Genomic DNA, 24927 nt, shown 5'->3' on the forward strand with positions numbered 1-24927 from the left:
GAGTAGACAATACTGACTGAGATGACCCAGAAGTCTGATTCGGTATGAGGAACGTCATGTGTGTAAGTAGAACGTTTTTTTTTTTTTAATACCCCGCTTTTCACTATCTGAAGGAGTCCCAAAACCGCTTCCTTCCTCGCCGCACAACAGACACCCTGTGACGTAGGTCAGAGGCTGAGAGTGCCCTAAGAGAACTGCTCTGTGAGAACAGCTCTAAAAGAACTCTGACTAGCCCAAGAGTGTTGCAGTCCATGGACATCTGGAGAGTCACAGTTTAGCCACCCCTGCTCTAGGGGATGGAATATGAATGAACCATCACTTTTTTCTTCTGACCATGTTAAGTCTGTTACGAAACGCTGTTTCTGCCACTTCCTGTGACCTCCTCCCTCAAGTGAGGGCAGCAAAACCAGAGAGCAAGCGAGGCAGGCGTTGTTAAAAAACAAAACTTTTTGTTTTTATTATTTGGTCCTTTGGAACCTGAGTTTGAAAACCACCCATGGGATAATTCGTATTATACAGGGAACCGATTACAGATTTTCCGATTTACAATTGATAAAATATCCTATGCTTTTTTTCTGAAGAGCTGGACAATATTTACACGGTTAAAAATTATTCACAGCTCGGAGAGAGAGAGAGAGAGAGAGAAAGAGAGAGAGGAGAGAGAGAGAGAGAGAGAGAGAGAGAGAGAGAGAGAGGACAGAAAAACGAGACAAGATCGGAAAGGGAGAAGACGTTTCGACAGGATCAAAACAAAGACAGGCTGGGCCTCCAGGGGAGGAAACCAGACGACATTGAGGAGATTTGGGGTGGGGGGCACCAATGGTACAACAAAAGGAAAGGGATTTCCTGCTCATGGCTACCTGATTGAAAGGGAGAGGAAATGAAACTGGGCATGACAGGGCAGAGGGGAATTTATTTGCGTGATACAGCATGGCCACGCTATAACCTAAAAGTCCGCTTTAAGCCCTCAATACTGTACGCCTTCAAGCTCCGGAAACCAGCTCGGCTGTGGTCTTCACAGCCAAGGAGTTCAAGCCAACGTCTGGCTCCCGGGAGGAAGATCTGTTTTACAGACGTATTGGTTTCCAATGGGTCTGAAATGCCACTTTCTCCATCCCTGCTCCCAAAGAATCCTTGGGGGGATGTGGCTTGGTAAAGGAGCAGTGAGTTTTCTGATCCAAGATCATTACTTTGCCAAGGCTCCCCCGGGGGAGGAGTGAGTACTAAACCTGGTTCAGCACACAGTGTGGATGTGCCCCCCCCCCCCCGAAGAAGGTAGCTGCTTTCGAAGACCTGGCTGCAATACCTGCTGCTCCAGCTCAACTACTTCTGGCTGCAGTGTGCAGGATCAGGTCAGTGTAGACACTGGATGCTGACGAGGGAGACGTGCCTGCCCTGCCCCTCTGAGAAAGAGCATGCACACAAGACAACCCTGTCCCTTCCAACCTCTCCCAAGTGGCACATTTCCAATGCACCTGCCTTAAAACAAAAGAGGCCTGCATTTCCCAGAAGACCCTGCAGGAGGACCCTGCTCCCCCTTAGTGCAAACTTTGACTGCCTCCACTGAAAGAGGAAGCTGTTGTCTTCTCCCGGCAGGGCGCCTGAGCCTTTAGGTGTTACACAGCAGACACAGACGGAACGTTTTATCTCTGCACGTGGGTATGTGTGTGGGAGCTTCCCCTGGGGAGTTTCTGCCTGCCACGCAGCTATTAAAAGAATAGGGGTTCTGCCTAAGGAGACAGCAGCTGTTCTTGGAAGCTGAACGGAAACTTGGCTCGAGGAAGGCAGACTTGCGGGCAGACGGTTTGGCTCGCCAGCGCTGTGTCTTCTCCGCAAGGCCCCCTTCCTCCTGGCACCCTCAAGGGGAGGGCGTGTGTGTCTGTTTCCTTCTTGAGATCAGAGGAAACAATGCACAGGCCAACCGGCCAATGGCAGTGCAAGAGGAAAACGCAGAAAGCTCTATGATGCTCTGCCTGGGAGCTCTATGGTGCTCTTAGGCTAAGGGGATCTCTCCTGCCACAGGTTGCCAAAGAGATACCACAAAGAGAAACCCCACAGCTCCATTCCGGGAAGTGCTAACAGTCAGGTCTGGAAAGCGAGGAGCGCAAGGGAGGATCAGGACCAGCACAAACTGAGCTACCCACAAAGGTTCTCCGAAACAGTTTGCAACCATTCCCCCCCCCCTTCCCTTTCTGCTCACCCTCAGATGTGCTACAAAGCCAATGGGTCTATACATGGCACGCCTGTGAACGGAGGGAGAGCCAAAAGAACTGCGTTTTTGTGCCTGTCAGTTCGTACGCAGCCCTGCTCGACACGGGGCTCGGACGTGCTTTAGAGCGGCAGGAGGGGGCACCTTCTTGCAGAAGGGCCCCGAGCTCTTCCCGGCATGGGTGCCACCAACCCTGTGACCGAATCAATTGAGAGAACGCCCCCCTCCCCCACCCCCTGGCCTGACCCTGTGCTTGAGCCCATTGCCTGGGCCCGGAACCCTGTCCCCAATACCCTGTTATGGAGCCCCAGTGCCACAGGCGGCTTTGTCAACCTGGGGTCAACTCGAGCCCCTCAGTCTCTGGTATGTCCCTGGCCCGCAGCCTCAGCTGTCCCCAGCAGGGGGGCCCTCGGGGTCAGTTTTGGGGCGGGAGGGGTGTGCAGACCTCACAGAGACAGGTTAAGCAAGTTCTGTCTGCAGAGGTGGAGGAAGGCAGGGAAGGGCATGGAGCCGAAGGGGGAAGAGAGCAAAAGGGCGACGCGTCGGAACCAGGCTGCGGGTGTTTGGCCACGCCGTCGGCTGCTGGCTTTGGGATTAACGCTGAACTGCAAGCACAGAAGGCACCCTTGGGAAAGACAGGGGCCTCGGACTCCCTCTGCTCCCAAGTTATGGCTCGGCTCCTCCTGGCCTCTGGACGGGCAGGGGCAGAAATGGGCAGCGCCCCGGCACCTCCGTCCGGCATGGCTTGCAAAAGTGCCACACGAACAACCTCACTTAGCCCTTTCAGGGAGGCCCGAACGGCTTCGCCCAACCTCCTCGCGGCAGCCGGCAGCACGCCCGAGCGCCAAGAACACAAAACACTGCATTTAAGTCCTTTGGGGTGGGGGGGGGAAATGGCTTTTAGCCGGCAGGGAAAGGGGGGGGGGGTTCCTCCTGCCTCACTGCCTACCTGCCTTTCTATGCGTGAGCTTCCTTCTGAGGGGCACTTGTACAGGAAGGGAAAGGGATCATTTCCACAGCCCTATGTAGTTACACGTCCTCTGAACATACTTAGGCCACCTACGTGAAGAAGAACAAGAGAAAAGGGGCATTACCAGTCCGTGAAAGGTTCCCCAGGGGCCCGCCCACCCTCTACGTGCCCCACGAGGCAGCAGGAGTTTTCTGAGCCAAGCCCGCTCCTCGCCCAGCGGGGGCTGCCCCTCGCCCTAGGCGGCTAAGCTCGCCAGTAGGATAGCCTGAGCCTCTGTTGCATGAGCCCTGCTTTGCCGCTCCACCATCCTGGTGTCAGTCTGAACAGCAGGGCGGTCTTTTAGAAGGATGCCCCTGATCCCTGTCGCTGGGCGAGGGCTAGGAGGGAAAGGAAACCAAGCATGGGGAGACCGGTGCCCTTTTTTCTGACTATGGCAATCTCAGTAGACCAGGGATGGCCAAACGGTGGCGCTCCAGGTGTGCGTGGACCACAATTCCCACGAGGCCAGCATGGCCGACTGACAGTGGTCCGTGGGAATTGCAGTCCACGCACACCTGGAGAGCCACCGTTTGGCCACTCCTGCAGTAGACAGAGAGAAAGAGAGGAGGCTACCTATCCCCACCCCCCTCGACCTCAGCCCAGCCTCACACGAGGCCCGGCCAACACGGCTGACAGCGGGTCAAGGCAGACGCACACACACGCACACGCACACATGGAGAGAGACACAGTGGCCAGAGGTATATTGTTGCAGCCGCGGGGGGCTCGTGGCGGCTGCGGAGAGAGGGCCAAGTCCCAGAGTTCAGTGTGTCCCGGAGCATCACCTGGGCCTCGCCCTCCTTCCAGACTGTGAAATTCCCTTGGTCTCCTATTGTGACAGCAGCTCTGGATAAAGTGCATGATTTGTGGGGGGAGGGGAGAGGGGCAATGGGCGTGTGGGGGGGCTTGCAAGGAAGGGGGGGACCTGAGCAGCTCCCTGCCTGACTCTTGGGGGAAGGAGGAAAGGCGCTTGGCTTGAGACACCCGGTCCATGGCGGTCGTCGTCGTCGTCGTCCTCCTCCTCCACAACCTTGACGGCTCAGTAACGGTGGCTCGGGCAGTGCCCGAGGCAGATGGGTCCCGAGAAAAGGCAGAAGCGGAAGAGCGGCAGGGATGGCGGGGCCGTTTGTCATAGGGGCCGGGGCCCGTGGAGCCCGGCCACGTCCGGGGTCAGCTGCGGGTTGTGCGTCCCCTTGGTCGACATCCAGTCGTTCAGGAAGGCCTGGGTGGCTTTGCGGTGCGCCAGGCGGTGGGTGATGGAGAAGCCGGCGTTGCCTTCCAGCTGAGACAGAATCACCAGCACCTGTCTGGAATAGAATCAGAGAAACACAGAGTTGGAACGGGACTCGGGAGTCATCTAGTCCAAGCCCCTGCGGAATGCGGGAAATGCACAACTACCCAACCTCTTGCAGAATGCAGGAAATACACAATGACTCAATTCCCTGCAGAATGCAGGACATTCACAACAAGATAAAAATTAAAATGAAGATTGTTGGTGCAAAGGGGTGCAGAAACATGCATAGGAAACCCCCTAGCAAATCCCCCGCAGCCGTATGTGACAGAGTTTTCTTAAGCAATTCAAAACGATGAAATGCTGAAACACTCTGGCCGGGCACAGAGAGGTGGCTCCTGGCCTTTCCCAGGGGCTTTGACAGCCAGCCTGGCACTGAGGCGTTGTGGCTTGGCCAAAGACTCTTGACCGGGGAAACCAATGATTGTGGGATGCTTGCCTTGTAACCAGCTTTAAGAACCGGCTGCATGTGGAGGAGCGGGGGAATCAAACCCGGTTCTCCAGATAAATGTCCGCTGTTCTTTCCCCTGGAGATTCACACACACCAGGCAGGTAAGAACTGCTGGAGCTTGCTCTTTCTGCCCCCCTCCCCAAACTTTTATTGGACATTACAGCATCTGGATAGGTCAGAGGTCGATTTTGCGTGCGGAGAAGGGGGAGCGGGTCTTAAGTCTGTGCTCAGTGGGCCTCCTCGTAAATTGAGAGGCCCGGTACCTCCCCAGATCGGCTCCGCTCCTTCCATGCGCACCTCTTATAATGCACACTGAAGGTCCCATTGGAACTCTGTCCCCCTCCACACCTGATTGGCGCTCCCCTCTCACCTGTGCAGTGGGGGCACGCTGTCCTGCGTCTTCAGGCTGCCCCGTGTCGACACCACATTGAAACTGTCTGTGCAGTCGCACTGGACGTGCAGGTAAGATTTGGGGTGCCGGTTTTCCACCACGACTATGAGGCCCGCCCAGCCGTGCGTCAGGTAGTAGCAGGTCATACCTTCGCGTCCCTGCAGGAAGAAACCGGGTTGGTGGGTCTTCCTCAAGGTTGGCCCCACACAGAAGGAAGGACTGGCCACCTCTCCATCCACCAGCAACAAGCCCCAAGGCGGGATTCTTCTTCTTCCAACAACTGGTGTGTAGGGCTTTATCCACAATGGAGGCCTCTCTCCTGACGTGGACTGACCAGGTGGGCTTGCAACAAGCTCTTCTCTCTCATCTTTCTCCCGCCAGAAATGGGGAGTGGGGGAATAATACTATTAAACACTACCCTGCAGGTAGAAAACTATAAAAGCAGGGCAGCACGCTCTGCTGTGCTGCTTTTCTATTTGCGGGGAGGGGATTTTTTAAAATGCCGACCATCTGATGCATGAATCTCCTGCCTACTGCCTGAAACTACTAGGGGATGTGTCATAGGCCATGGGTCCTCTCGTTTGAGGGACCCGTAGGACATCGCTGAGCACAGCTTTTTAAAGGTCTGTACTGGGAGGGGAGGAATATGATTATGTGTGTCTTGATGTCACTTGAGAAAGTAGCCCAAAAACCCCAGGAATAACCTCTGGAAGCAACACAACATTGCTTGGGAAATGGGGAGTATTCCGGCGCAAGTGTGCCCTCTAATGGTCACGGGTGCAAAACGAGACAACTTATTTCTATGCAGAAACAATATATGGAGCAATTTATTTTTGCTGGTTTGGGTTGAAGCTACAGGGACCTGAGCCACTTGAACACTTGTTCCCTTTCCCCAGGGGATCTCGCAGGGGGAAGGATCCCTACTGGGCGGTTCTCTGGGCTTTTAACAATTCCCAGGAGGATTCGGGCGGAAATGGCGACGTTATGAACTGGTTCTAAGTTTGGAGCACTCTGGCCGGGACGGCCAAGGCTAGACCAAACTCGTCAGATTAGGGAAGCTAAGCAGAGACTCAGTTTATCCTTCGCCTTGAAAATCCTATGGGGTCACTATAAGTTGGCCCCCTCCACCAAGTTTGGAATGCACAACGGACTCTTCTAAAGGAAAAATTCGCCGCGAGAATAAAGTGTTCAAGTCACCTAAGGGGTAAAGCGAGAGGGCAGGGAGACGTTCCCATAACAGTCTCCCCGTCAAGAATCCCCGTCCTCAAAGCACCGATCCCCGGTGGGGGAGGTCCGCACCCACCTCGTGCCGCTCGCCCTTGTTCTCCGTCAGCAGAATGATGGCGTCAGCCAGTGTGGTCGACTGGGCCTCGATCTGCTCCACCATCACCAAGCGGGAGCTGTAGATGGCCAGGATGTAGCTGGAGAGGTCGGCGGCAGGAGGGCACCCGTTGCCGGCGGTGGGACTGGACACTGTTGGAAGGGGGAGACGTACACGTTGAGGGGAGGGCTCCCAGTCCCTAATTGGGGATCCTTGGCTTGGCCCCTCTCCCCCCACTTCAAGAAACCAGGGGAAGCCCCCTCCAAAGCAGGCAAGAAGCCTCAAATGACACATTTCTACATCCCTCACTAGTGACGTAGGGACATCAATCACATGGGTGTGTGAGACCTCTATGGTTTAGGGCAAAACTCTATGGTGAGAAGCTAATTTTACCATAGAGTTTTGCCCAAATACCAGAGTGTCTACGATGTCACTTCTGGGTGATGCAAAATGTGGCTTTCCCCATAACGTCTCCCCTCCCTGCCCTCGATAAGTCCAATGAACCCGGCAACCCGAGATGAGTGGCAGGCTGCCAGAGGCCCCTCCCCTCCCCAAAAAAACCCTTGCCAGTCGTGCCCGTTTAAGCACAGAGCTGTTACCTTGGTTGACGGAAGTGCCCGAGACCGGGGTGTTCCAGTGGTTGAAAGCACAGCACACCACGGCGTACTCGCCCGGCTCCAGCATCACGTCGCAGTTGACGAACTTCTTGACGGCGCGTTTGCTGTGCGCCATCAGGCGCCCGAGGCTCAGCTTGTTGCCGTTGGTGAAGGTGGCACGGAAGACCATGATGCACAGGTCCAGCAGGTGGCTGTCCACAGAGTCAGAACGCCTGCGGGGATGGGGGGGGAGAGGGCAAGTGGGGTCAAAGCACACGGAGTGGTGTCGGTGGTGCTGGGGGCTCATGGGAATTGTAGTCCAAGGACATCTGGAGAGCCACAGTTGGGCCACCCCTGATTTAGACACGCTGTCTGTAAGTGCATGAAAGGGTGGGACTGGAGCTGGGGTGCCTCTAACGGGGAACAAGAGATCCCTCCAAGGGGACGCTCGCTCGCTCGCTTGTGGCCTTACCGGCTGCCTTCCTGGAACAGGGCAAACTCCAAGGTCGCACGCTCCAGCACGGTCAGCGAGGTGACGGTAATGGGCCCGCTCGCCTTGTTGGGGAAGATGCCCTGCACACGGACCTCGTGCCAATCCGAATGGAGCTTGCAGATGTCCACTGAGTCAAAATACCTGGCGGGGAAAGACAGACGGACGCTCGGGTCAGGCCAATTCCTCCCCCCAAAGTCGCCCTGCTCTCAGACACACACTCAGCCCCCTCCCCGACTTGGTGAGCCTCCTTCCTCCTTTTACACCTCCCTTTCTCAGCAGGACTCAAGGCAGCAATTCCACCAGACCATGCAATAGGAGCAAACGGCAGACAGCGTGCAGAGCTCCTTGAAGGAGATCCTTCTCCTTCTCCCCCCCCCCCTTCTCGTGGATTTAAAAAACTCCTGACAGGTGCTCATCCAATCTCCCTCTGAAAACTTCCAACTGGGAGAGACTCTTCTGTTCTCCGAGGCTGCGTATTCCATCTATGAACAGCTCTCCCTACACCATGCTGGCTCTCATAATAGCTTTCGGGGGAGGGGGGGGCGTGATCACGCTGCTGCAATTCCCACTGACGTGTATGACACTGAATCAGACCATTTGTCCACTAATGTCAGCGTCTCTCAGGCCGAGAGGTCTCCCACGTCACCTATTACCGAATCCCTTAGCTGGAGATGCCAGGGATTGAACCGGGGACCTCCTGCACGCAAAGCAGAGGCTCTTCCCCTAAGCCACCGCTCCTCTCTCGATAGACAGCTCCGCCTGCGCCTGGTGTTTTCTAAACACACCGCCTGTGCCCTGGGACGGTAGGAGGGGGCTGTGCCGCGAGGAAGGATCATGAATTCAAATCAATGGCTCACAAGGGAGCCAGGGGCCTCGGAGGGAGGGAGGGAGGTAGTCGGGGCCGCTGAGTTCCTCTCTCCATTCGGATGAGCGATCCCCATGCTGGAACCGCACAGTGGGGGAGGCGCGGCGTCTGAAAGGAAACGCGGGCTCACGGCCGCCCGCAGCTCTTTGGAAACTGCACCGACAATTAAGGCGCTGGCGGAGGGATGTTTTTTCCAGGTTCAAAGCGCCCGTGGAGAGCTCAGAGAACGACGCAGGAGGCCGACTGGGAAGGGAAACGGAGGGGCGTGCACGAAAAGCAATGTGCGGGGTGACTGGGCCAGGAAGTCCTGCTGCGGAAGAGCCGAGGGAGAAACGGCCAATTTCTGGACCGGTTCAGCCAGCTCTTCATGTTGGAAGCGGACGGGGCCCTGAACGCTGTGAGCATCACCCCTCGCGCTTGGGATCCCCGCCCCTCTGGGCTCCTCCAATCCCGCAGGGGGGGGAGGCCCCCGGAGAGAGATACCTGATAAAGTCGCTGTACTCCATCCAGAAGACTCCCTCGCTGCTCCCGTGGGGCATCAGCTCGTGGCGCAGGTGTGCCGGCCAGTGGGGCCATTCGTCCGACCAGCTGCCGTTCCAGGAAAAACGGCCCCAGGGGTTGCGGAGTCGCAGCAGCCTGGGGGGTGGGGTGGAGAGAAGGGAGGCAGACGTGGGTCCCCGAGCTGGGCCCAAGAAGACGCCCACAAAAGGAGACATCGTCTGACGCTGCTCAGGCAAGCCTTATTGCAGCCCGTTTTCTATCACCGTTTTAGAACTGGCTTTCTTAAGCTTTTCGCTATGGAATCGATCAATCTATCATTCCTGTTGTGGAGGAAGAGACTAGGCCTGTAGAGCTACAGGGGAAGGGGGTTCCAGTGACGCTTAGTGATGCCAGAGGCCGTTCAAATGTCTGGGAAAGGCCAGACTCATGGGGAGCTCTTCTGGAACCCCAGCCGAGAACCCGTTTTAGGGGTCAGCCGTGTCCATGGACATCTGGAGCGCCACAGTCTGGCCACCGCCGGCATAGAGTATAATGAAGGCTGTTAACAGATTCAGGGAGCAAGATGAGCTCGCCATTCCCGTTGGGTCCCTGGCTCTGTGATCAGGCTTCATTATAAAGGTAAAGGTATCCCCTGTGCAAGCACCGGGTCATGTCTGACCCTTGGGGTGACGCCCTCTAGCGTTTTCTTGGCAAACTCAATACGGGGTGGTTTGCCAGTGCCTTCCTCAGTCATTACCGTTTACCCCCCAGCAAGTTGGGTACTCATTTTACCGACCTCGGAAGGATGGAAGGCTGAGTCAACCTTGAGCCGGCTGCTGGGATTGAACTCCCAGCCTCATGGGCAAAGCTTTCAGATGGCTGCCTTACCACTCTGTGCCACAAGAGGCCCTTTTATACTGTATGCGAATTTTCTTCTTGCCCTCTTACCTAGACTCAAAAATAATGACCTGGGAGGGGTGGGTCCCAGTGAAGAAACAAATACAGAACAATACAGATGCACTGGGAAGCCAACATGGGAATAAAATATCCAAACTGGACTTATATGGAGTCATCTCTCTTCAGAAATTCTTTTATTCTAATTTCACACAAGTCCCGGCGCGTTTGGCCTTACCGCTTTTTCAAGGGACGGTTTTTATATTCAACTGATTAAGGAATCTCTTGTCTCTTGACAGAGTATAAGGTCATGCAATAGCTAAACTTAGCTTGTGGCTACCTAGATTGTCTGAAAGGTGCCGTTGGACTCCTAATTTGTTGGCTCCGCCTCTCCTCACCTGCATCCTTGCACGTCTCGTACGTCCAATATGGAGTATGCGTGCCGCGGACGGAGGCCCATGCTCTCGTAGGCTGTGTCATCGACCTTCATGTTGCCCCCTCCGCAGGAGGCGCCCATCAGGAAACTGGAACGTGTGTGGAGGTGGGGAGGGGGGACGAGGGACCGAGGCAAGCCGGGAGAATGAGAGAGAGACACACACACACACACCCAAACACACACGCAAAGAGAGAGACAAGCAGAGACAAAGAGAGTGAGCGCAACTGTTTGGGCCACGGCAGGAAATTGGCAAGGGAGCTACTTCACGGGTAAAAATGTTTCCCGCCTGGCCCTGTCGAGACCGTTTGGGCCACAAGGTTGTTCAAGCCGCTGATGGATTATCGGATCCTCCCCACCCCACCGCACTCTCTGGAAGGTTACACCGACTGGACGGGTGGCGGCAGCGGGAATCGCCGGGGGTTCTTCGCCCTAATTTTTCAGGTTGTGCCCACAGCGACGGTCGCCAAGCTCCACGTGCGCAAGCCCAGGGATGGAGGAGATGCCGAGAAAGCTCTTCTCCAAAGGGCCGTTTGGAAGCAGAACGAGCCTGTGATCTCCCGACCCCCTTGGATTTTCTGTGCGGAATGGCCAGTGCTCCCAATTCATGGCTCTTAGCGCCAATTCTGCCCTCCCCTCCTCTACGCTCCTCCCCGCGGAAGGGGGAAAGCCCTCCCTCCGGCCTCGTCTTACCCAGCCTCCTTAGAACTCAGCATTTTGGCCCAGATGAGGTCAGTGTCAACGGACTCCTCGCGAGGGTTAGTGGAGCTGACCTGCAGCATCAGGCTCTCGCAGGGGGCGCCGGTGAGCGTCGCCAGGCCTTCGATGGCGCGCCCCGCCTGGAGGGCAAAGTACGAGCCGTGGAGTTTGGCCAGGGCCTTCTCTATCAGGGCCACCCACAGCTGCTTCCGCTGGGCCTGGGGGAGGGACACAAGAGAGACAAACACCCTTGCAGACAAAGCGGCTTCGTCATCCTTAGACCCTGCCGAGAGAGCTTGCTTTTCTCCCCAATGGGGACTCGGAGCGGCTGACGTTCCTCACCTCTGCTCCAGATCAGCCTCACCACAACCCTGCAAGGTAAGCTAGGTAGAGAAGGCGACCGGTCTGAAGTCACCCAGTGAGTTTCCATGACACAGCAGGGATCTATCCAGATGGCTCTCCAGAGGCCCATGGACAACAATTCCCACGAGCCCTTGCCAGCATGCCTGCTGGCAGGGGCTCCTGGGAATTGTAGTCCACGGGCCTCTGGAGAGCCACTGATTGGCCATTGTACCCTAGTCCAACACCTTTGCTCAGCCGTTTTCAGGGCGCACCTGAGAGAAGAGGAGGTAGCCGCACTCGTCGCAGGGCAGCATGTCGTCCACCAGCACCGTGGTCCAAGTGCCGTCTTTGCACAGCCGCACCTGGTAGGCCCCTTCCGGGCAGATGGTCCGGGTGATCATGACCCGCTCCACCAGCTCAGGCCTCTCCGCCAGCACCGCCAGGGCACTCAGGAACCTAAATGAGGCAGCAGCAGAAGAAGAAGACCGGGTCACTCCAGGGAAGGGCAGGACAAGGAGGAGAGGAAGAAGAGGGGTTTGAATACCCTTCTTTTTGCTTCCTAAAGAAGCTGTCAAAACTCCTTTCCCTTCCTCCTCCCACAACAGACACCTGCGAGGTAGGTGGGGCTGAGAGAGCTCTGAGAGGACTGGGACTGGCCCAAGGTCACGCAACACGTGGAGGGGGAGAGGGGAATCGATATCCAGATTAGAGGCTGCTGTTCTTAACCAAGCTAATCTCTTGGGCCTTCTTTGTGAGTCTATATCTTAGTAAAAGAAGAAGAGTTGGCTTTTATGTCCTGCTTTTCAGTCCACAAAGAAGCCTCAGAGTGGCTTACAATTGACTCCCCTTCCTCGCCCCACAATGCAGCTACGGAAGGACAGTTCAAATACGGGCCCTCCATGGTGTCCTAGTAAGGACCTGTGCGGCTGCATCTTGCCCCAGCTGCAATTTCTGGGTCAAGGCCAAGGGTAGACCCTTATAGAGCAACTTACAACCACTCCAGCCTAGTTGTCCTGATGACTGAATGCTGGCCCTCCTAAGGCACTCCCATTTCGAATTCCCAATTGTGGAGAGGAAACAAGCCCCAATTTCCCCCAGGACCCTAAACCCAGCTGTCATGGCAACCTGCAATTTCGAAACCAGGGAGTTTTCCATCGCGGTGCATGCGCAAGAAGCAGGGGGAAGGAGGAAGAGAGCCAACCCCGACCAAACCAGAGCTAAGGAAGCATCTATTTAAAGTCCTTACAACCCACGCCCTCCCGTTCATCGATCCGCCAAGTGGAAAACAAGAATCCCGTAAAAACAATAAGGCTACGGCATCCACCGACACAGAAGCAGCAGTGGGATCGGAAACCGATCGACGGCCATTATAAAAGCCAGTTAGCGGTGCAGGCCGATAAAAGCCGATCGATGACAAGCCCAAACACATACACAGGAGAGAGCGTGAAATTACTATCCCGACCCCCCAAGAAAAAATCAATCTACAAAGCCAGAGCAGCTTGAGATCAAGACCTGGGCAAAACGTTACGCCTTGAAACTCAACCCGTTCAGTGCCAGGACAACAGCTGTAAAAAGTTTATTTGCAGGCTGATGAATGACAGCTGGGCACTCTGACTGTACTGACAAGCCGCGGGTGGCAATGATTTATCCAATCATGGCTTGACGTGATTGCGCAAACCCCGGTTTGGTGCAAACGTCTGCATTAAAAAGGCGTGGCAAGTGGCCCTGTGTGAGGCTTGCAGAAGGCCCCAGGTTCAATCCCAGGCATCTCCAATTAAAAGCACCAGGTAGGAGGTGATGGGGGAGACCTGAGATGCCTGAGATCTTGAGAGTTGCAGCCGGTCGAGGAATACCAGCCTTTCCCCCCCCCCCCCGAAATCTTTTTCAGGCTTTGATTGAAGAGCTTCAGCAAAGCCGGGCGCAGAAGATGCGGGAGCCAACCCACCGATCGACTGTTCATTTGTGGAGAAAGAGATTAGGCCTGTATAGCAACAGGGGAAGAGAGCTCCAGGGATGTCTAGCGATGCCAGCAGCCGTCCGAACTGCTGGGAAAAGCCACGGGAACCCCTGGGAAGGCCTCGCGAAATCCCAGGGTTCCCCACCACCCCGGTTGGAAATCTCTCGAGGAGCTGACTTGGATTGACCAAGGGTGTGATTTAGCATGTGTTCATATTTGGAAGCTCAAACTATCACCAGGATACGCAGTCGTGGCCAGTTCAAACGACAGTTCCGTGCCGCGTCTAAAAGGGAGCCTGGCCCAAGGAGAGGCGGTAGGCTGGAAGCTACAAACAGACCTGCCGCTCAGAAGAACAGGGCTGCATTTACCAATAGCCTCAAGTGGGCATCGGGGTGGGGAGGAGTGTTTTAAAGTGTTCAGCGTTTTACCCTGGCAGAAAGGCTGGCCCTCTGCTCGAACCACAACGCGGCCCTAAGAATGCAGCCAAGCCTCATAGCCGTTTCTCTGGGCTTAGATCAGGGATAGTCAAACTGCGGCCCTCCAGATGTCCATGGACTACAATTCCCAGGAGCCCCTGCCAGCATTTGCTGGCAGGGGCTCCTGGGAATTATAGTCCATGGACATCTGGAGGGCCGCAGTTTGACTACCCCTGGCTTAGATAAATAACTGCGTTTCAATCCAGAAGGACAGATACCCTCAAGGCAGCCGCCTGCCCGAGAGGAAAACCGCATCGCCGTTCTTTCGGCAATTCGCGATTACCCAGTTCCGTGGCTTCGTCTTAACTCGGCACGAAGGGCATCGCTGACGGCCGCTCCACAGCTGCCTTGCCGCAGCGGCCCGTCTTCCCAAGATGCAAAACCCGCCGAAGCCTGCAGACGCAGGTTCTGCGGAAACTTTCCCGTTAGGAAAGGCTCGTGGTTTCCATAACAACACACCTTGAGTCCAGATCTATAGACCGCCGCTTGTGGAATTGTCACGGATGGCGCCGCGCTATCGGAAGGGGAGAGGCGAGGGATTCGTGGTCGGTGGCAGATTGCAAGCGGCAGGCCTGGGAAACCTGCCGTCCCTCAGAAACCTATCTCCACGAGCGGCTCTGTGAAAATATCGGCAAAGGGCAGCTTCCCTCAAATACAGACTGTCCAACCAAACCTGAGGTCTTCTCTGCTCTGCTAGGCACTCTGAGCCAGGTTGGATTCCCCCACTCCTTCACAGCTCGGTGACCCTGGGCTCGTCACAGTTGTCTAAGCGCTGTCCCTGCAGAGCAGTTCTCTTAGAGCTCTCTCAGCCCCACTCAATTCACAGGGCGCCTGTTGTGGGGAGGGGGAGGGAAAGGGGTTTGTAACCCGATTTTGGATGCCTTTGGGGAGTGAAAAGCAAGATATGAAAAAAACAGCTTTTATTTACCAAGGTCAGAACAAGGGGATTTTGCTCAGGACTTGCTTACCAGGGGTTCCTTTGGTACAGGAAAAGACGGACGGGCCCACCCTGGTGGATCTCTGCCATTCTGGATCAGAATTTCTCAGAGCCGGAAGAGACCCTTGAGGGCCATCCAGTCCAGTCCCTGACCTTCCTGGGGACTTCAAGGGCACATCCTCCTGACAGGTGCCCATCCGGTCTCCAACGAAGAAGGCTCCACCTCCCTCCAAGGCAACAGAGCCCATCTATGAACAGCCCCCCCCTCAGAAAAAACTTTCTAATATTTCAGTGGAACCAAAATCTGAACCCATTCCTCCTAGTCCTCGTCCCTAAAGCGACAGTAAACAAGTTGGCCCTCTCTGCCAACATCTCTTCCTTTACTGTAGTTAAATACAGCTATCCGATCCCCCCTGGCCCTCCTCTTCTCCCAACTACACATACCCAGCTCTCAACCTCTCCTCGTCAGGCACGGATTCTGACCCGAGGCGCCCTGCTTTGAACACACTCCAAGTTGTCAAGAATCTTCTTGAACTGCGGCTCCCGGAGACGGACGCGACATCCCAAATGAGGTCTGACCGATGCGGAATAACTTCCCTTGCTCTAGATCCTATGCGCCAGGCAATACAGCCTAATAGCGCATTAGCCTTCTTAGCTGCCTGTTGGCTCATGGGGACACAACAGCATGCATCCCCCTTCATCGCCACCAGGGGGAAGCCTAGGCCAGCATTCAGCACATGGGAGAGTTCCGCGAAGTGGCCCAGTGCATCAAAGCACTGCTTTTGTCCTCTGGATATTTTTCTAAAGAATTCACTTCTACACAAGCTGGGAGGGCCAACCATCCCTTTCCAGATCCTAGTCTGTGGCTCAGTAAAAGTGCCTCTGCTTAGCCTGTAAAAGGTTCCCAGTATCTCCAGCTAAAAGGCTCGGGGAGCTGAAAGACCTCCCCCTGCGGCCCTGGAGAGCCACTGTCAGTCTGAGAAGACAAAACCGACTTGGGTGGCCTGATTCTGTGTAAGGCAGCAACGCACATGTCCACATGGGTTCGCTTGAGCCACTACGCCACGCCGGCTGGCGATCAGCCGCAGAGCCTTGTGGCATCCCTCCCCTTGGCGGGCGCGTCTGCAGGCCTTACCAGCAGTTTCCCAGGAGCCCTTGCAGGATGTCCGAGGGGCGGGGCGTCCGGAAGACGGACCACTTGACCGAGCGGTCCTTGAAGATGCTGCAGTTGATCTCGTGAGGCCGCAGCCACTGCCTGACCCGCTGCTGAACGCTGTCTCCTTCGGGGAAGCCCACCGACTTGGGCCCGGGCGGGAAGCTGTCGTCCACAAAGTTGACCTTGTTCTGGGGGACGTGGAGGGAAAAAGAAAGGCAGACGTCACTGCGGTGCCCTTGGCGAAGGCGATCTGCTCCTTTCCCAAGGAGAGGCTTTCGGTGGAACATGCTCAGAGGTTCCTGCAAAAGGCAGGAACACAAGGACACACACACTCACACCCCTAACTGGACCACAACACCATGTTTAAGTGGAAGCCAGGATTCCAAGTCAGGGGGGCCTACTGGAGAAGACGGTCCTGCAGGCCCCAAGGTCCCAGACCTTCTATCCCAGTGGGCTGTTCTCCAAAAGAGAACACACAAACTTCAGCCACTGCTCTTTCACCCTGCCAAAGTATCATAGAACAGAATAATACAGTTGGAAGGGACCTCCTGGGTCATCTAGTCCAACCCCCTGCACTCTGCAGGACACTCACAACTCTATCGCTCATCCACTGTCACCTGCCACCCCCTTGAGCCTTCACAGAATCAGCCTCTCCGTCAGATGGCTCTCCAGCCTCTTTTTAAAAATCTCCAAAGATGGAGAACCCACCACTTCCCGAGGAAGCCTGTTCCACTGAGGAACCGCTCTGACTGTCAGGAACTTCTTCCGGATGCTTAGATGGAATTTCTTTTGAATTAATTTCATCCCATTGGATCTAGTCCGTCCCTCCAGGGAAAGAGAGAACAACCCTGCTCCATCCTCTTTAAGGCAGCCTTTTAAATCCTTGAAGATGGTTATCAGACCCCCTCTCAGTCGTCTCCTCTCCAGGCTAAACAGACCAGGCTCCCCCAGCTTTTCCTCCTACGTCTTGGTCTCCAAACCCCTCACCATCTTTGCTGCCCTTCTCCGGACACGCTCCAGTTTGTCTGCGTCCCTCTTCAACTGGGGTGCCCAAAAGTGAACCCAGAAGTGGCTTAAATCCCACTGGGAAAGCAGCCTTGGGGTCCTGCTAGAACTGGGGTTTGGAGAAAGCTGTCTGGACTTGTAGGGCTGGGTGGGGAAGGGCATCTCTCTCCCCACTCAGCCCGGGCGCCCCCTGCGAAGCGAGGGATAACAATGCCCCGTGCGAAGGCACAGCCTGCTGGTATGGTGCCACGCGGCCGCCGGAGTCCAAGAGGATTAAATGTCATTTACGAGTTCGGCTCGATCTGGCTTCAGACTTCAATCACCGCCGGCCAGCGAGGAAATCAAACCGGGCTCGGTAATTAATGCCATCATGCCTGGTTTGTTAGGAATGACCCCGAGAGAGTGCCCTGTTCGGCAGGGCGCCAGAGGGAACCAACGCGGCTCCGGTTTCTGCTAATTACTCGGGGCCGAATGAGGCTGCCTTGGCTCAGCTCGCGCACTGATGCCTTGCAGCATGGAACCGGCAGGATCGAGCCGTTGGCGGGGGCTGAGAGAGGAGGGAGCGGGAGAGAAATCTCCATTTCGGCCTCGAGGACCCCAGGTCTTGCCAGAGAGAGCTTTCCCCAGGAAAGTGGGGAGAAAGGTCTGCCCCAAGTCTCCTCCCCGCTGCATTAGAACATCTGCGAATTCGAAGGCCAGAAGAGAACCCTCAAGGAACCAATTACTTTACATAACTGGGAGGGGGGTAAGGAAGCAATTTGTTTTGAAACACACGGTGCTTCCTTCCCCCCCCCCCTTCTTGTGCTGTGCAGAAGAACCGTGTTGGAAAGGCAAAAGGAAAACTAAAAGTGTATTGTTGTTATTGTTATCTCCCCTACCTTGAGAGACTCAGGGCCGTTTACAGTATAAATTTACTATAAAAATATACATTTTACACGAATACGTCAAATCGTAATATTAAAACCGATATCAAACAATTGTCCTCCTATCACAGAAGAGAAAGAGGGGGCTCGTGGAGAGGGTAAAAAGGGACGATTTGTGCTTGCTCTTGTTTTTTTAAAAATGAAGCAGCATCTAAGACGTCTGTTTGTAACACACAGATACAAACGAAAACAAAGGTAGCTCAGAGGACTAAAGAAAAAGACAAAAAAAAAAAACCCTAAACACCCTAGTCTGATGTAGAAGAAGACTGCTCAGTGATCTATTTATTTTTATATGACTGGAAGTCTTAGCAATTTTTAGTGGATTTTGTTATTATACGTAATCTTGTTATAGCTGTCGCAGTAAGGGCCCCTGGAGGAGTGGAATAAAAGTGTCCTAAATAAAGATTAAGGCCAGGAAGATCCTGGTTCAAACCAGATTCTGCCGTGGATGCTCACTGGAAACCACAAATCGTGTGGCCGACGATCTCTGAGGAGCGCAATGAAGAAAGGGTGAAAATAAAACCTCTTTATTGTGTTTCCTTTAAACAACGGAGAGAGTTGATGCTGGAAGCTGAGCTGAAAAAGCTTCTGGCCTACCCTTGTTTCAGTTGTACTCCAGCAGCAGCAACGGGGGTTGGCAGGGGCTCATGGGAACTGTAGTCCACGGACATCTGGAGAGCCGTAGCTTGGCCATTCCTAAACTGGAAGCTTGCTTTTTAAACCGAAAAACCAAACCAACAAACAAAAAAAACAGTGCCAGTGGAACAGGGAGCGCCGGGGACTCACCTCCTGACAGAAAGAGACGATGTTTTCCCAGAGTGCTTTGGCCTCGCCCTCGTCGGTCTGCCGCCGCTTCTCCACGTGCATGCTCTCCCGGCGCCGGAGTGGCTTGGCGCCTTTGCGTTGGGCCATGTACCCCTGGGGGGTGTGGCAGGCCACGCAGTGCTTGGCCTGGAGCTCGTTCAGCAGGGTGCAGGCCGGGCAGGGCCACTGGCCGGGCCTCTCCGCGGTCACGGCGGGCTGCAAAGGGAAGAGGCGGGCGACCTTGCGGGCCGAGGGGGCCTTGGAGCTGCAAGCCGGGCAGGAGCCCTTCTCCGAGCCGCACTCCAGGCACTTGGCGGGCGGCTCGTGCTCTTGGAAGCCGTGGAGCTTGGAAGAGCCGCACACCTTGCACTTCTGGGACGCGGTGGGGTTCTTCAAGGTGCATTTGGAGCAGGACCAGGTGGTGAAGTCGGGGCTGGACGGGCCGCAGGGGGTGAAGCGCACCGAGTCCCCCGTCAGGTCGATGGTGTCGCTGCCCTTCTGGTTGCTGCAGGCCTCGCACGTCCCGCTCCCCGACGTATTGAGGAGGGAGCAAGCGCTGCACTTCCAGGGCGGCGGGCTCACCTCCATCTCCTCCTCCAGGGCGCTCAGACGCTTGGTGGCCAGCAGCTCCTGGAAGCGGAGGGCCTTCTGCACGGGCGCCGGCGGGGAGGCCGGCTGGGAGGTCTCGGGCACCGGGGGCTGCAGCTGCGGGGGCACTTCTCGGCGGCTGCGGGGCACCGGGTTGTTTTGGAGGCCGGGGGAGAAAAGGCTGAAGCTTGGCATCTTCTGGCTGTCCTGTTCCGGAGCGGCGGTGCCCGGGGCGGCGCCGGAGTGGCTCTCCGGGGTCTCAGTGGCACCGGCGCCGGGCTGAGGGGTGGAAGGGGCTATGTGGAAGCCGGCTGGAGCGATGACTTCAGGGACGACCAGCGCCTCTGGAGGGATCTTGGGCAGGGAGAGCTTGCGGGGCCCCCCGCAGGCGGAGCAGGAGTTGGCCACGGGGGTGTTGTGGAGGGTGCAGCGCTGGCAGGCCCAGCCGTCCTCCAGGGCCGCCTCCTCGGGGCTCTTCCCGCCAGAGTCCTCGCTGCTGCTTTCGGCTTTGGGGACCTCCTCCTGGCACGTCCCCTTGGGCTCTACCAGGATGGTGGGCTTGTGCAAGACCCCGTTGATGATGGGCAGGGGCGAGCCTCCCGGACCGGGCTCCGGGGTGAAGCCGCACACCTCGCAGGTCTCTTTGCCCAGGAAGTTCCGGAAGGTGCATCGGGCGCAGGCCCATTTCTGCTCTTCCACGCTCAGGCGCAGGATGTGGTTGAGGTCGGGCTTCTGGCGGGGGGCCTCGCAGATGGAGCACTGGCGCTGGCCCACGGGGTTCAGGAACGTGCAGCGGGTGCAAGACCATTCCCGCACGGTGGCCATAGAACCAGCAGAGTTTGTGTGGCTGCAAGAGAGAAGAAGGCTGTTACAGAGGGACTGAAGTGAGGCTCTCTCTGACCAGGCCAATAGCAATCTCAGCCCAACACTCTGTGTCACTCAGTGGCCCAAACCCAGGGACCATCAGGAAGTCCATCAGTGGAGCCAGGACCCCAGAAGCCCTCCCACTCTTGCTCCACAAGCACCAATTGTCCCAGACACAGAGATGTCACTACTAGCCACTGACGGACCTCTGCAAACGCAAAACCGCCCGCTCCCCAGTGCACACATAAGTACAGCCATCACTGCCAACTGATAGAGACGATTCCAAAAAATTAGACAGTGGCCTACAGGCCGATTTCGGCAAGCAGACAGCAGGACGGCAACCTGGCTTTGCACGCTACAACGGCAGCTGACGTGGTCCTTGAATTACCGGGTGGTGTCAGACCGACAGTCGGGGAGGAGGCAAAGAGCTGCGGCCCCAAAGCCGTAAGTGAGGAGTCTTAAGAGGATCTGTCAAGGGAAGGCGTAGAAAGAAGAAGGGGATTCTGGTTCGGAGCTAGCAAGGGCTCGTGGGTCTCCCTGTCTCCAGGGTGGGTGGCTGACTGGGACCAACTGCACGCTTGAGATTTGCCTGATGAGGCCTCTGTTTCCCAGCACCAGTGTAACCCTTGGTGCTGCGTTTCTGCATCTTTCCTTCCCCTCCCGTCTCCGGCTGCCCAATTATTTCCAACCCCTGGGATGTGGCTGCCTTAGTTACAAGGGTGCCGCGAAATGCCACATGCATCCTGCCTCGTTTATGCTAAAGGAATGACAGGGGGGGAGGAGAACCCCCTGGCGATGCACCTCAGTTGTGGAGGGATGCAGGCCCTTGCGTTCTTCCACACCCAAGGCACATCTCCCGGGGTTTCCCCCTAAGACCACTGATTGGATAGATGGATTTTAAGCCCTGCCCTGATTGGGGTGGGTCACTGAGTTCTGTGAATGGAATTCCTGGAGGATTAAATGTAAAATGTATCAGAATGTTCCAAATACATAGTGGAAAAGGGCGCAATTACCAAGTACATTTTATCATATGTGGTGGACTTGCTCTAAAGTAAAGAAATTTGGGGCACAGATACCTGCATGTATAAAAAAGATTTCGGTCTGGTAAAACTGGGAAGGAAACACGGAACTTTGTCTTTATGTATGACAACAGCAGCAACTAATATTGTATGCTCAGAATGGGAAAACGTCTAGGATTCCTACTTTATTAGACGGGTTGAGGGAAATGAGAGAACTTGCTGAAATGGCTAAATTTACAACATTGCTCAGAATGATACTTACATGAAGATGTATAAAATTATTTAGATCCAAAAGATAAATTTGAATTGATAAGTTACGTCTTTATGATACGGAAGACTGGATTCAAAATCAGTTATAATATTTGAGATGCCTGGTCTTTGTCCTTCTTTCCTACCATACTGTTATTTCTAATTCTACCTTTTCTTTTGTGGTTGCACTAAAATTATTAATAAAAATTAATATACCAGGTCACTGTGCTGCACTGTGATTTCCCTCCTCCCTTTCCAAAAGGCAAACCTGGGGATGACATGCCCGATATCCATATGAGCCACTTCACTAAAACATGCCGCACTTCGAGAGACGAAACTTGACTTCTTTGTCAAAAGGATCAAGGAGAATGGGCTGGACTGCCAAGTACAAAGCTGGTTTGCTCTGGGGTCTTCCTACACCCTCCTGGAAGGGCTTTTCCCCCTCCCTCTCAGTCGCTTAATCTGCCAAGTGGGCAAAACCTTTCTCGAGCCCAAAAGTATAACTTGCAATTTACAGTGGCTTAGCGACCGAAGCTGCCCTTACAATCCAGCTGACCCGACCCGTGGGTAGCGTCCATATGGTGATGCTTCGCTGATACTGGATTTGCCTGCAAACGTCCCTATGTCATGAGCTTTCTGTTCCATGGTTTGTCCTGGTTGTCCTCGGATGAGTCTGCTTCGGGGTCTGGCCAGAGTGGGGATTCCAGACACCCCCGTCAGCAGCTGACTTTTCGAAATGGGGAACTTGGAATTTCCAAGGCGGCAGAAGAGGAACCGGGATCTCTCGCTGACTCTCAGCCCCCTGCCCACACAAGGAAACGGCTCACACAAAGCTCTTCTGCTTTGGGATTTAGGAAACAGGCTGTCACTGCCATCCGGAGAGGCCCTCTGACCTGACAGATTGAGCCAAGAGAAGAAATGGGAAGGCCTGGGTTTAAGGCTCTGCTTATTCCTTTCCCACAGAACCGAGGGATCACCTAAGATTCCCAGACAAGAAAACAAAGGGTGGTACGTCACAGAAGATTCAAAAAGGCCAAGGGTGAGGGTGAAACGTTAGGTTAAAAAAAAAAATTATTACCCAGTTAAAAAATCCAAAAGGTTTGAGACCAGCGGCACGTTTCATTCTGGGTGTGAGCTTTCCTGTGCATGCACACTTCTTCAGGCACAATGAAACACAAATCCCCATTTGGAGTCCCACACGCCTTCAAAAGTGTCAATCGTTCCTCAGTCCTGAACCGATACACTTTTTTGAAGGACTATTGAATGACAGATTCCTCTTGCAAAGCCTATTGGTGAAACCCATTGGGAATTTGGGGGGATATATAACACAGGAATATGATATATCCCTGAGATTCTCAGGCAGCCAAAGCCCATAGCAGATAACCAGGGTTTTGGAGCTGGAATCTATCCTAGCACTGCCTATAAAACTCCCTCTGAAACAGGAAAAAGCGTGCAAAGAAGCGCTTCTGAGAACGTGCAGAGGGCTTGACCTCTACCCTTCGATGGTCAACACCAGGCCGCAAACGTCAGGAATTAAAAGCAAACCGCTCTTCCTGTGACCTCCCTCTTATATTTCCTGCTGCAGGAACTCAGAAAACAAGAACCTAAGAATAACACCAAAACAGCACCTAGTGTTTTCAGAGCCGCGTGCCTGAAGGTGGGATGACTTCCTGGAACCCGCAGGCACCCCGAATGCTTTTTTCCGTCAACCGGCTGAGGCGAGGCTTCATCCAATTTTAGAAAACTGAGTACTACCTTCCTGAAACATCCCTGTTGCGTTTCCTCCTGGACAGCAGAATCGGATCGGGCATTGCACAGCAAGCGGGAAAGGCAGAAGCTAAAAAACAGGACTGAAGGACATCCCCGCTGGAAGAGGACCGCGGAAGATGTGGGTTCTAATCACGTTCGGTCACTATTCCTTGGCCTGATAGCAGCTGGATCCCTGAACAGGAGCCACGATCCCTCTCTCATTTGGGGAGGGGAGAACTATCTATGTCACCACGAATTCTCCTTGGAGGAAGGGTGGAATAAAAAGGTGATCAACAGATAAAGGAAGTCCCGGTGGAGAAAAGAGTGTTCTGACTGCCTTCTCCAAATTGCAGCTCCACTGAAGCAGTGAACGTCTGAAACCACGTCCAAAGGAAGCCCCTCTCTGGGGACGCGCAAGGGAGGAAGTATATTGCTCCCACGGCCGAATCATTCATTTCCCGGGAGCAGACAGGCAGCTGCTGAGGCAAAGACGGCTGGATCGGTCTGATCTTGAATGGTACTCCGGTGGCAACGCCAAGTAAGCGGACGGCATTTTTGGCCCTTCACGCTCACGGTTCTGCCGCCTTGGAAAGCCAGAGGGCAGTGAGTGCCAATGTTTAAGCAGCAGGGTGAGGAGATGCCCAGAAACACAAGAAAAAAAAAAGAGAACGAGGCAGAAGAAATCCCAGGGAGAAGACCTACTGCCTGCCATGACCCAAACGGCCAAAATTCATTGCTCAAGGATTCCCAGACCAGACAGGTATCCAATTGGGGTCAACAAGCCACCAAGAGAGAGAGAGAGAACGAACGAAGTCCTATCAGGCCAGCCAGCCTGCAGAGCCGATACGCACGTTTTCCGCGGCGTGTAATTAACATAATTTGCATAGCATTCCCATTGACATGGCAGATGGAAGCTAGCAGCTAGCGGATGGCGTCGCATTTGTTCGACAACATTCGTATTCCGGAAAGATTGCCCGCTGCAAATGGGCAAAAGCGTGAGTCACCCCTTGATAAATTGTGGAAGCCGGAGAGACGCTGCGAATTTGGGCTCTGGGCGGCAAGGGTCGCCTCGTTGGGCCGACGGCATTGGGTATCTCCCCCCCACACACACACCAGAGACCATGAGAGCTAGAAACTTGCCTGTTGGGTGAAGTTGGGAAGACTCTCAAAGAAGCCCCACAGACTGAGATGCTCCTGTTGAAAATGCTGGCTGGAGAGGTCGATCCGTTGCCTGTTCAAGATTCCCACTATGGCCTCCCATCCACTCCAGTGCAAAAAGAGCCCACTAGCATGCAGCACTTTTTCGCACGTGTGCAAAAGCTCTTTGTGAGCAGTGGAGCACACACACACACACACCCTGCCCCCCCCCGATCCACGCTCAACTAGAACAGCTCAGAAATTAAAACACTAAAGGGTGACTGGGGGAGGAAGGTTCATTAAGCCAGGTGTAGTCAACCTGTGGTCCTCCAGATGTTCATGGACTACAATTCCCATGAGCCCCTGCTGGCAGGGGCTCATGGGAATTGTAGTCCATGGACATCTGGAGGACCACAGGTTGACTACTCCTGCATCCACAAACCTTAGCAAAATGATACAGGCTGCTGTTGCTTCGTCACTTTGGCAAAGAGATCCAAATATGCTCACCTGCTCTCACTCTACCTTTGAAGTTGAAGGAAAGCCCTTACCTTGGCCCAGGGAGAGCCCCGGGCAACTTCAAAGCTTCCCGCAC

At 54.9% G+C, this 24927-nt stretch overlaps 2 protein-coding genes across 8 annotated transcripts in view; both read right to left on the bottom strand.

Moving 5' to 3' along the window:
• PRR35 (proline rich 35) overlaps positions 1 to 3756 on the bottom strand; it is a 60269-nt gene extending 56513 nt beyond the window's left edge. For all 3 annotated transcript variants that reach the window (XM_077317145.1, XM_077317146.1, XM_077317147.1), the window contains exon 1: positions 3159 to 3756. The gene's annotated coding sequence lies outside the window, so the exon portion shown is untranslated. The remainder of the gene's footprint in view (positions 1 to 3158) is intronic.
• A 143-nt stretch (positions 3757 to 3899) lies between these two features.
• CAPN15 (calpain 15) overlaps positions 3900 to 24927 on the bottom strand; it is a 71281-nt gene continuing 50253 nt past the window's right edge. For all 5 annotated transcript variants that reach the window (XM_077317144.1, XM_077317141.1, XM_077317139.1 and 2 more), the window contains 11 exons: positions 18712 to 20164; positions 15977 to 16185; positions 11744 to 11927; positions 11124 to 11347; positions 10396 to 10521; positions 9107 to 9259; positions 7738 to 7899; positions 7269 to 7498; positions 6652 to 6821; positions 5328 to 5506; positions 3900 to 4522 (listed from right to left, as the gene is read on the bottom strand). In XM_077317144.1, the coding sequence (XP_077173259.1) occupies positions 4345 to 4522; positions 5328 to 5506; positions 6652 to 6821; positions 7269 to 7498; positions 7738 to 7899; positions 9107 to 9259; positions 10396 to 10521; positions 11124 to 11347; positions 11744 to 11927; positions 15977 to 16185; positions 18712 to 20142 (3246 nt within the window). In that variant the 5' untranslated portion in view covers positions 20143 to 20164 and the 3' untranslated portion in view covers positions 3900 to 4344. The remainder of the gene's footprint in view (positions 4523 to 5327; positions 5507 to 6651; positions 6822 to 7268; positions 7499 to 7737; positions 7900 to 9106; positions 9260 to 10395; positions 10522 to 11123; positions 11348 to 11743; positions 11928 to 15976; positions 16186 to 18711; positions 20165 to 24927) is intronic.

This window comes from Paroedura picta, chromosome 17 (assembly GCF_049243985.1).
Source record: "Paroedura picta isolate Pp20150507F chromosome 17, Ppicta_v3.0, whole genome shotgun sequence".
Classification (NCBI taxonomy): Eukaryota; Metazoa; Chordata; class Lepidosauria; order Squamata; family Gekkonidae; genus Paroedura; species Paroedura picta.